Source organism: Camarhynchus parvulus, chromosome 22 (genome assembly GCF_901933205.1).
Source record: "Camarhynchus parvulus chromosome 22, STF_HiC, whole genome shotgun sequence".
Lineage (NCBI taxonomy): Eukaryota > Metazoa > Chordata > Aves > Passeriformes > Thraupidae > Camarhynchus > Camarhynchus parvulus.
The window spans coordinates 154,900-166,192 of record NC_044592.1 but is presented as its reverse complement, the minus strand read 5'-3'; the positions used below and the strand labels follow the sequence as shown (position 1 = coordinate 166,192).

Sequence of the window (11,293 nt, the reverse complement as noted above, 5' to 3'; positions counted from 1 at the left end):
GCTCCCACGTCCCCAGGGTCTCCCAGGCTCACAGGTCTGGTGGACTCTGCTCGAACCAGCCCTTTGGGAATGACCCCAGACCTCCCTCCACCTTGCCGGCCCTGGAGCGGCTCGTTTAGGTACAAACCCTGGGGAATAAGTCCCAGATGATGCCAGAGAGTCCGGCTCTGACCCGCACGGCGCCGGGTGCGGGTGGTGCTGAAGGGACAGCGCCGGGGGCCGAGACGAGACCTGCCACGGCCCCCGTCTCTCCCTTGACCTCATCCCCTCTCCTTTGCCCCCCTCTTCCCTCTTCCCCATCTCCTCTGCGCTACATCTCTCCTCGCCTTCTATCTCCGCTCTGCTCCCCACCCTCGCTCTGCCCCATCTGCTCTCCATGCCCCATTTCCCCTTTGTCCCCCATCTCCTCTCTGCCCCCACCTCTCCTCACCCCCATCTCCCCTTTGCCCATCGTCCCCCTGCCCCCATCTTCTCTCTACCCTATCTCTCCTTTCTTCCCCATCGTTCCTCTGCTCCCATCTCCCTTCTGTCCTCATCTCCCCTTCGCCTCCCTGCCCTCTGCCCCCATGTCCCCTTTGTCCCCATCTCCCCCATCTCCCCTCGAAGGGTCACTGTCACCACGGGCAGGAGTGCGCGGGGCTGCTCTTTCTCCTCCTTTAGAAACCTGCCCCCAGTCCTAGCCGCCTTTGGCTGCCTCCCCCGATCTCCGGCAGGGAGGAACCGGGGTCTCCTGGCACTGCAGAGGCTTAACTGACTCGCAAGGTCAATAATTTTGGCTCCTGGAGGTAAGTCCCGGTTGCCAGCTCGTTTTCCTCTCTCCCCCGGTTCCCATATCCCTCTCCCATCTGCGTCTCTGTTTCATCTTCTCTTCAGAGCCATCCATCAGCCCTTTTCCCCCTGAAGAGCGACGCCCGAAACCCCAAGAAGCTGAGTCAGCGTTCTGCTCCCGAGCCCCACTGACCCAGCTGCGATCCCAGCTGCTCCCGCCCTCCGGCTCCGCGGCGCTGGGAAAAGTGAGGAACAATGGGATTCCCGGAGCACTCCACCATTGCTGGGCTGGGGGAGGCAGGGAACAGGCTGGTGGGAGGAAGGGAGGGAGGGAGGCAGAACCCCTTTCTGCCCTGCCCGGGCAAGGGGAGCAGCCGGAGGGGAGGAGGTGCCCGGTCCCCATCAGCCTCCTGGAACAGCGAGATCTGCACGCCGGGGAAGGGGAGGGGGAGAGGGTGGGTGTGAAGGGGGTTGTTGCTCCAACCTGATCGAGTCCATTTGCCAGTTCACCATTCGCATCACTTCCGGAGCAGTCCTCAGTTTCTGCTGCAGAGTGAGTTTTTTTTTTTCTTCTCTCTCTCTCTCTCTCTCTCTCCTTTTCCCTCCCTCCTCATCTGGATGCTGGGAACTTGAAGCCTCCTCCCTTTATTGCAGCAGGATCTGCCCCATCCTTGCTTCAACTTTGCGCTGCATCAAAGAGAGAGAGCGAGCCACAGGCTGGCTGGTGCCGATGGGGGCAGGGGACCTGCCGGGCACAGCCCTTTGCAGTTGATGTTGCCGTATCTCTAGGACCCAGATCTGTCTCTTTCCTATCGCTTTCCTCCTTTTTCCCCCTCCCCATCTCTTCTCTCCGCGTGTGTGTGTGTGTGTGTGTGTGTGTGTGCAGGATCCTCCTGGTTACCGCTGTTGTTATTCCCCCTTAGCAGGGAGACCACCCCAGCCATGGCTGAGAGGAAGCAGAACGGGCGGCAGGGCGAGGAAGAAGAAGTGCCAGCCTTCTTCAAAAACCTGGGCTCGGGCAGTCCCAAGCCCCGGCAGAAATTCTGTGGCATGTTCTGCCCGGTGGAAGGCTCCCTGGAGAACAAGACCATCGACTTTGACTCGCTCTCAGTGGGCCGCGGATGTAACAAAGTCGTGGCAAAGCAGAAGGATGTTGCCCACCTGGGTCCAGATGCTCAGTCCGTCTATTCCAAGCAGAGCGGGAAGGGAGGGGAACCATCTGTTGAATTCGGGAGAAAGGTGGAGATCAGGAGTGCCACGGGGAAGGAGGCGCTGCAGAACCTGAATGACAAGGTGGGTGCATATATATATAGAGATATATTTATATATATATATATATATATATACTGTGTGGGGTGAACTCGGGCACGCGATAGGCTGCAGAGAGGACGGATCCTCTCCACCTGCAGCCGCTGGCTTTTATGTCCCCTGCATCCGTGTGGCAGCCCCTGCCTTCCCCTCGGCAGCAGCATCTCTCGCAGAGCCTTCACTCCAGAGCTCGAACGCTGTCCGTGTGCTCTCTGCAGGTGTACGAGAGGGGGGCACAAGAAGAAAGAAGACCCCCCTCCCCCGCACTCACAAACACCCCGCCCTGCCCTCCCGTCTGGGGAGAAACAGCGACTTTTTTCTTTCTTAGGCGATTCCCCCAGCACGAAGGTAGGGAAATGCCCCACCCAGGCAGGGAATGCAGCTCACGGAACAGAAACGCGATTGTGAGCAAAAGAACATCAGTGAGCCTCCACCTACCGGGATCAAATCCCTGCAGGCTTCCTCTAGGGTGGACTCCTACCCCTGCTCCCAGGGGAGGACAGGCACCGGAGCGACCCCTGGGAGCTGCATTTCAATGCCAATTTTCATCAGGGCTGCTGGCTACAGGGGGAATTTTTGACTCGGGAAGATCTGGGACTTTCACAGGAATGTGGCATCCTTGTAGCAACCCAGAACTCCTCCCAGGATTTTAAGACTGCTGCAGATACTTCTCATTCTCTGGATTTGTCATGGCTTAATAAAGCCCATCTTCTTCCAGAGGCAAACCCACTGAACCTATAGATCTGGCTGACCATGCCCATCTTCTTTCCTCAATAGATCAATTTAAACCAGCTTTACCCAGCTGTGAGCCACAAAATACTCAGTGCACACCTCTGACAGTGCTGGCAGAGGTTGGAAGAGCAGAAATGAATGAATGAAGTACCCACCAGCAGCCTGCTAAACTCCTGGCATAGGGCAGGAGTTTCTCTGAGTAGTCTCCCAGTGGGCATAGAGCAGCCCTTTCTTCTGGAAGCTGCTCCTAGGATGTGCCTTCTGGATTTTAAATCTGATATGGATTGAGTATGATGGGCAGAAGTCTGCCCAGAATTCAGAATATGGGCTAGTTCACCACTTTCTCCTGCTTTCAGAAACGTGAAGTATTACTGGAGGTAATATAAAAATAGAAATTAATCAAATGTATTAGTTATAAAATATGAACTAGAGGCTCATTCTCCCCAAATCAGCCCCTGCTGCAGTGACCTAAGGGCTCCACCCAGCCATATTTCCACATGTGAACCACTGCTGTCACAAAGAGCTTACAAAGGCAGGCACAGATTTTCAGAATTCCCACACACTAGCCCCAGTGAGGAGGAGGAGGAGGATGTGCTCCACACTGCTCCAAACCTGCTTTCCCAAACCCAAACAAAAATTTGCCACTACAGATGCCTGAAGTTTACTCTGATCACGCTGAAGTGTCTACTAATGGAGTAACTTTCCATGATTAATTAGTCTTGTCGGACCAATCAAGGTGCATTTCAAGAATAAAGGGCTTTTTCATCTTGGGGAGTCAAAGGTTCTGCAATTCATGACATTTCCAGCCCCCTTTCCATGAGGAAATTCCTGCTGTGCCCACCCTGAGCCTGCCCTGGCCCAGCCTGAGGCCGTTCCCTCTGCTCCTGTCCCTGTTCCTGGAGCACAGCCCGACCCCCCCGGCTGTGCCCTCCTGGCAGGAGCTGTGCAGAGCCACAAGGGCCCCCTGAGCCTCCTTTGCTCCAGGCTGAGCCCCTTCCCAGCTCCCTCAGCCTCTCCCCAGTTCTGTGGCCATCAGCTCTGCTTTGTAGTCAGTGCAGAAGATGGAAGGTTCCTGGTCCTAGAGCAGGGACTGCTGGAATGGCATACCAGGGCAATATTCCCCTTTTCCTTACATGACAAGTCTTGAGAGAAGGGCATTCATCTGGGGTTTAAAAAACTTCGGCCATTGATTGCTTGAGCTAGGTCATTTCTCCTAGTGTATTTCTCAGATTTCCCATATCTGTAATTGCTATTCCTTCTGTCTTTCTGACCTATTGACATTTTTGGGAGAGAGACAGTATTTTAGGGAACATCTATAGAGAAAAGCAAGGCTTAATTGCAAGAGAGATCACAAGGCTTTAATCTGGTTTGCAGAGAGAGCCTGAGTAGCTGCTCACACCCTACAACACCAGTACAAGACCTGGGATTCCAGATCTCTCCTTCATTTGCCATCTCATCGTTACTCCAGTGGTTCAGGTGTTCCCCTGTGCACTTTTACATTCCTTTTTTGCCTCCCTTAAAACAGTTCCTGGTCCTTTGGGAAGCACAGAGCACTGTGTATAAACTGCTGGTCTAAACCAACAAAGCCTATTGTAACAAACAACAATGAATAAACAGACAGTAGGAAAATGTTTTTAGTTTGGAATTTATAGGAGAGGACTCACTTGCAAAACACTGTCATGAAGCTTGCAACATGACTGGACTTTTTCCTAAAACCTCAAAGCTCTCAGGATCATGGTTGTTCATTCCTGGAGAGAAAAAAATGAATAACAGGATGTTGTTGAGAGCTCAAATAATCACGGACTCTGAAACATTAATGGAACTGTTGTCTAGAACAAAGGAGCTGTTCCAGACAGCTGGAAATGCAGTCCTGAGTTTAATTTGTTACAATGCCTGCAATTTTTCTAGCCTTGTTTCGACAATCATTGTTTGCAAAATAATCATAAGGAAGGATGACTTGCATGTTCTTCCAATGGGTCAGGATGGTTTGTGGAAACAGTGAGGAGCAAAAATGCCAAAATCCTCTTAACTTTTTCTCAAAGCCATCATTCTGCACAGCTGCTGTTCTATACATCCAATGGGTGTCTAGTGCAGTGGTTTTATATGCAGAATTTACTAATACCACACTTCCATGCAGGAATGAAGAAGGGGTTTTTATACAGGGCAAATGGATTATTTGGGTTAAAGATTTGATGAGAAAATTTAAACACCTGGAGCCAGATCTCCCTGCTCAGCTTGAAGCTGATACAGGCTGCATCCCAAGGGATAAATTCAATTACTGGCACATGGGAGTGGCAGTTTGGTGTGCCACCCTTATGCCACCTCCCTGGACACAATTTAACAGGCCCCATCTGGTGTTAGTAGGTGCTAAGCAGTCATTTAGGGTCTGCCTGAGATTTTCTACCTGCAGGGCCGTGTCTGACTCCCTGTATCATACATCTGTCTTGTGGCACATCACATCTGGGTGTTGTCTCCTGGGATGTTGCTGCAAAGTTGGAAAATGACGTTGTCAACAAAGTTCAGGTGGGGTGGCGGCATGTATCCTCATGAACTCTCTTAGCTTATAAAACAACAGCATTTGGGAGCAAAAAACCACCAAAACCCAAACCTCTCTGCACTTCTGTGTGATTATCAATGTCCTGTCCTGTGATCCCCTCCCAAAGCGCAGGAATGACTCTCAGGGTGGGAGAATACAGGTCAAAATTCCATTTTTTCTCTGAGTCATGATCATCCTGCACCACAGAGGAAGGCAAAGCTGGCTGGCACAAGCAGGGACAGCAGTGGTTGAGAGCCTGATGCTTCGCCCTGTAGGTTTTTGGGGAAGGAGAAGAGATTATAATGTTAAAAGACTGTACAATCACTGAAAACAGACATTTCTTAGTACCTACCCATGCTTCCCATGGGCCTGGGGGTGTGAGAGGATGAAAGGGAGAGGCAGTGACAGTGAGGCCTGAATGTCCCATGCCTTTGTTCCAGAAATTCTGCATTTAGCTGTGGTGCAGGTCAGGGCAGGATGTGGCTGTGAGCGGTTTGGAGAGAATAGCACATTTTTTCTGTGAATTGTATAACCCCTGACAGAGCAATCCCTGTCTAGAACCCTGAAGAGAGCCTGGCTCATTCCCGGGTACATGATGGGGAATTGTTTAATTGCTGGGATTGTTTAAGGATAATTCATATCATGGTACTCAGGACATTTCCTCTAAGAAACACACTCCAACACTAACAGCCTTCTTAAAATGCTGTTTTTGAGCCTCCTGAAGGGTTCTCTGGATTTTAAAAGAAAGAAAATCAATTGGAAGGTTAATTTGAATTTGCAGATTGAATGTACATTTTGATTGACCTGTTTGTGTGGCTAGAAAGTGAATCTTACCCTCAAAAAAAGTGATAGTCTGTGAAAAAAAAAATTAGGCTGTTTCTTTGGGAAGCTGTATGATTTTTACCTCCTCATAGTAGCGTTTGACCCCCCCATGGTCATTTCTGTGCTATGACTCTTAATTTTAATTTTCCCCTCTAAGATAATAAAGCAAGAGATGCTCATTGTCAAGTTTAACTCCTCTCAGTAATTTAATTTCCAGTGATTAATAAAGGACAGTTCTTTCATAATCTTTTGGGAAGGACAGATGTAACTCCTCCTACCATGTATCAGCCTGGATTTAATTCTCCCTACACTTCCTAGGATACAGGACATTCCTGGATCCATGGAAAACTCCTTTAAAACCGCTGAGAGTTGGAGCTGATGCAACAATTGGCATTGGCAGGATCATGACAGAAAATTAGGGCCTGATGAGTGAACTCTTGAAAGCTCTTTTGGCCCAGTTTATTTAAATCCACCTCTGATTCCTCTTTTCATTAAGTTTTAAAATGGATATTTCCATTTGCAGGTTTTTTAATTTCATGGCAAAATGCCATTGTGGACACACCTTTAAGTATTCAGTAGGAGTAGAAGCAATTTGGGTGTTGCAGAAATTCTGTGGGCTTTGTTGCCATTACACTAAAATTCCACAGAGGAGGAAACTCTTTTTAATACTTCTTTTCCCAACCATCCAGTAACTTCACAGTGGGAATAAAATTCTTTTCCAAGTGCTTTATGGTAGTTCACAGAATCTCTGAATTAAGATTCAGAGCTGATGTAAATTGATTTCTTCTGATGCCTGTGCTGATTTATATCAGCATAGATTTATTTTGATGATTTTAGCATAGATTATCACTGCACAAAGACTCCTATATTCCTGTGCCATTTTCCCTCTAGACCTTTGCAGGATACAAATTGAGACATCTATATGTTCCTTTAACATGAAATAAGTTTTTGCTGCCAAGAGCCTTACAAGTGCTGCAGCAGCTGGGCAGGAAGGGCTGCTGATGGTCCTGGCCAATATTCCCCCAAATACCTGAAGCCTGAGGATGGGTCAGGGACACTCTTGTCCTTCCCTTTATTAGCATTGATTAGACAGTGCTCATTAATGTGACACCTATAATTTTATCCTGTTCAGCCCCCTGTGTGCAGAAGACACCTGTGGAAGACAAAGTGCATCAGCATTATCCAGATATTCCATCACTTCTCAAAATATCCTAGCACTGCTATAGGGCAGCAGGGCTGGATCCAGCCCTGCCAGGATTTAACGAGGAAGTTCAATTCTCTTCTTTTAACAAAGGACCCAACTCCTGCCTCTGATGTTTCATAAATAGTTACTTTTCTTCATTTAACTTGTGCGGGAATTTATGCAGGAACTAGAGATTTACCAGAAGAATTACTCAGAGAACCATGGAATGGTTTGGATTGGAAAGAACCTTAAAGCTCACCCATTTCCAACCCCTTGCCATGGGCAGGGACATCTTCCACTGGACCAGATTGCTCCAAGCTCTATCAGAACCAACCAAAAAGATGCACTTAGGTAATTCCAGGCTGTTCCCCACTTGTTCTCATCCTGACATTGTCAATTAGCTCTATTCCTCCCCTCTCCTTATGTGAGATTATACAATAGGCAACTTCCACTCCTTACCTTTTTTAAGCAAGGCTAAATAAGCCAGTTTGCAACTACAGTAATTTGAAAATTACCTATTTTGCTCATTGTTAAAAGCAAAGAAAATTGGGGCATATTGGTGTGCTGTGATGGAGCTAGGAGACATGCTTGAGAGCTCATTTCTAGTCCTAAATCATGGAAGTTTTAAAAATTTGGTGCTGTGTAGATGTTGCATCTTCAACAAGTGTGGTTTTCCAGCCCTTTAATCTCTGAATTTATTTCATTCTGAATTACTTAGGTTCTTGCAACAAGGTGATGAGACAGACAAGCTAAGTGTCACCTTAAGATTGGTTATTGCTTTCTGACCCTAGTCACTGCTGGATCCAAGTTATGGAATATATGATTATGGAATACTCAAAGTTCAAGAACTGCTGCTCTGAATTAAGCCCATGTGCAGTAGGAAGTCTTTTTAAAATAAAAAAAAGAAAAATTGCAATAGGTATATTTGGGCAGCTGAGATGGGCTCTAGGTGTGTTGGTGATCCACTGCCCAAGGCCTGGGTGCCAGCTCCCAGCCTTGGGCAGTGTGTGATTCCTCTCTGGTACTCTCCTACCTGCAAATAAAAGGCATGGAACCATTCAGATATTAAACTGAAGAGGAAAACAAGCGTCAAAGAGAAAAAAAGAGGAACAGTTGCACTGTCTAAATTTAGAGACGTGATGTAGATTCCTGGTGCCATGTTCTGAGCAAAAATATGCTAAGGTTTCAAAACTTCTTCAAGCACACATCAGAGGCTCAGGATAATTCATTCAGGGTTGTCTATTCTAATCATTAAATCAAAATAAACCCTACAGGCTGACAAATTAATCATTTTGTCACTGTCATAATGAGCCACATTTTCATTTGTTGCTAATTGGATATTAACTGATTGACATATCATCTCCTTAAGTATTGCGGGATATCCTACCTATACCCAGAAAAAACTACTTCCCTATACTCCTTAGAGCTTCCTGTGAAGAAACGAACATAAAAGGTCCTGATAGGAGTCGGTTTGAACAGATGATGTTTTTATAATGATTTATTGCTCTCCTAGACCAAAGGTTTCATTTCCTACTGGCTGTGCATGGTGTGTTTGGGTACGTAGACATCACAATTTTGTGGCAGGCAAAGATGCAGTTTGTGTGATGTGAAATTCATTGTGAGTGACAGAAGAAGGTAAGTCTTTGATCGTTAGTTATTAGTTATAATCTTCAAGCAGAAGTGAATTTGTGGTATTGAGTTCTCCAAAAATTGTGTTGTACCTTACCCCAGCACAGCTGATGTCAGAGGAACCTACTTGGCCACGGATCCCACCTCCTTTTCCTGCACTGGGACAAGTGCATTGTAAACGATGAGGAGATATTTATGCCATTTAATGCATTTCTTTCCTTGAAGTACCAGCTTATGGAGTTCAGGGACTGAGAAATTTGACTCCAAGTGTGACTGAAACATGGAGCACGGAGTTGGCAGCACTGGAGTAGTAGAGAATGGCCCGAGGCACCATGGAGAGGACCCCCACGCCCGGGTGCGTAGCTCTGAGCCCACATTTCCCTGGCACTAAGGTTTCAGGTTAGTGACCACAGGTGTCTGTGGGGGGTTGGATCCGGGCTGCATTTTCTGGACGAGGTGTGGGAGAAGGCAGACTGGGAAAACAAAGCGTCGGGAGCGGCTTCAGATCTTCATTCCCCCCCCCCCCCCAGTTTGCTAACTGGGAGCGCCAGGAAGGGTGGGGTAGGACAAAGAAGATCGAAAGCAGCGAGGTCCCCACCAGGCATCCTCTGCTCTCTTCGTGCGGGGGCTGTCCGCAGCGCCGGGAATGGGGGATGGCTCCCGCTCCTCCCGAGATGGGGCACAGCCTCAGCGGGGGATGCATGGCGGTCCGCACACCCGGGAATAGTGGGGTCGTTCCTGCTCCTCCCGGGGGATCTCGCAGCCCCTGCGGGGAATAAAACGCGGTGTTCGCATCCCCCGAAGGGTTCATTTCGCAGAGCCCCGCAGCTGCCCCGCCCAGCGCTGCAGCTTCGCTAACCCGGGGCCCGCGGGAAGCGTTTCGGTGGGAGCGGGGGGCCGGGCGGGCGGTGCCTGGCGTGTCCCGATGTATTCCGGTCCGTATAGCCCGAGATATCCCGATATAGCCCGAGATATCCCGACGCCTTCCCGGTCCCCGTCCCTGCTCCCGCGCCCAGTCGCCCAGACCACGCAGCCCCTCCTACCGCTCATTTGCATTCCGGCGCGTCCCTCGCTCTCCCATTGGGCGGAGGCCGCCGTTGATTTGCATCCCCGCGGGCACTCAGCCAATGGCGCAGCGCGCCGGGCGGACGGGGCCTGGGAGCGGCGGGGGCCGCATGCGCGGCTGCCGCCCCGCCGCTGCTCGGGGCTGGGCCGGGCTTGGCTGGGCTGGGCTGGGCCGGGCTCCGGGCGCAGGGAAGAAAGGGAGGCGCGCAGGGCTGGCTGCCTCTGCTGTTCCTGCCGTTGCGGAGAGCGCCGATCACCTCTCGCACTGCGCCCCCCACCCCCGCTCCACTTCCCCGGGATCGCAGTGATTTGGCCTCGGGGGATTTATTTTTGTTCTGGTTTTTTTTTTTTTTTTTTGTTTTGTTTGTGTGGGGGGTTTTTTGGGTTTTTTTTTTTCCTTGATCTACACACTGGTGAAGGGGAGGTTGCGGAGCAGTTGCTACGTGGGAGACAATAGCGGTGTAGCAGCTGCCGCGCTTCTCTTTAAAAAACATATTACTGAATAAATACATCGGGGGTTGATTTCCCAAGATGTCTTATCAGGGGAAGAAAAATATTCCGCGGATCACGGTGAGTGGAGCGCAGGGGAATAGCGGCGGGGAAGGGGGAGGGGTGCGCGGGGATGGAGCCCTTTGTGTGCCGGAGCGATGCGGGGCTGGGGCAGGATAATGGGATCAGGGATAATGCGGCGCTTCCTGTGCTGCAGCGCCGGGGGGGCCTGGGTCGACGGAGCTGAGCCCGGCCGGGGGCGGATTCAGCGGCATCGCCCCGAAGCAGTGCAGCGCCGGCCCCAGGACAACGCCGGGGAGCCCCGCTCGGGCGCTTGGCGCCCTGGGGCTGTGACCGGGGAGGGGTCCCTGCCCTGGGGCTGTGCCCGGAGGGGCTCTCCCAGCCCTGAGCTGTGCCTAGGAGGGGCTCGGTGCCTTCCCGGGCGTTCCATCCCCGCCCGCCCCAGCCCGGCGAAGGGAGGCCCCGGCCAGGGCATCAGCTTGAGACCCCAATCCCCGCCGGGCTGGCGCTGGAGACTTTCCAGGATACTCTTTTCTTCTCCAGGAAGCTTCTGGCAAGGCGCAGGTTTCGGTGCGGTCCTGGGGGAGCAGGGAAGGAGCCGTTATATAAACCCCTCCCTCGGTCTCCTTGTGAAAGGAGCCGATTTAGGGCAGGTATTGCAGATCCAAGGGTACCAACTTTTGGTTACGTAAGATATCCTCGACTAACGGGCTGCTGGAGCTGCTTATTTTTTTGGACAC

The 11,293-nt window shown here is 50.5% G+C and overlaps 1 protein-coding gene across 3 annotated transcripts in view; it reads left to right on the top strand.

Annotated features, from left to right (window-relative positions):
* The first annotated feature begins 1,235 nt into the window (after positions 1–1,235).
* DPYSL2 (dihydropyrimidinase like 2) overlaps positions 1,236–11,293 on the top strand; it is a 51,006-nt gene continuing 40,948 nt past the window's right edge. The window contains exons 1-2 of one of the 3 annotated variants that reach the window (XM_030964357.1): positions 1,236–1,321; positions 1,695–2,061. In XM_030964357.1, coding sequence (XP_030820217.1) covers positions 1,711–2,061 — 351 coding nt within the window. In that variant the 5' untranslated portion in view covers positions 1,236–1,321; positions 1,695–1,710. Of the gene's footprint in view, positions 1,322–1,691; positions 2,062–10,191; positions 10,614–11,293 lie in introns of those variants that run through there. The other 2 variants (XM_030964356.1, XM_030964358.1) reach the window with 2 other exon arrangements.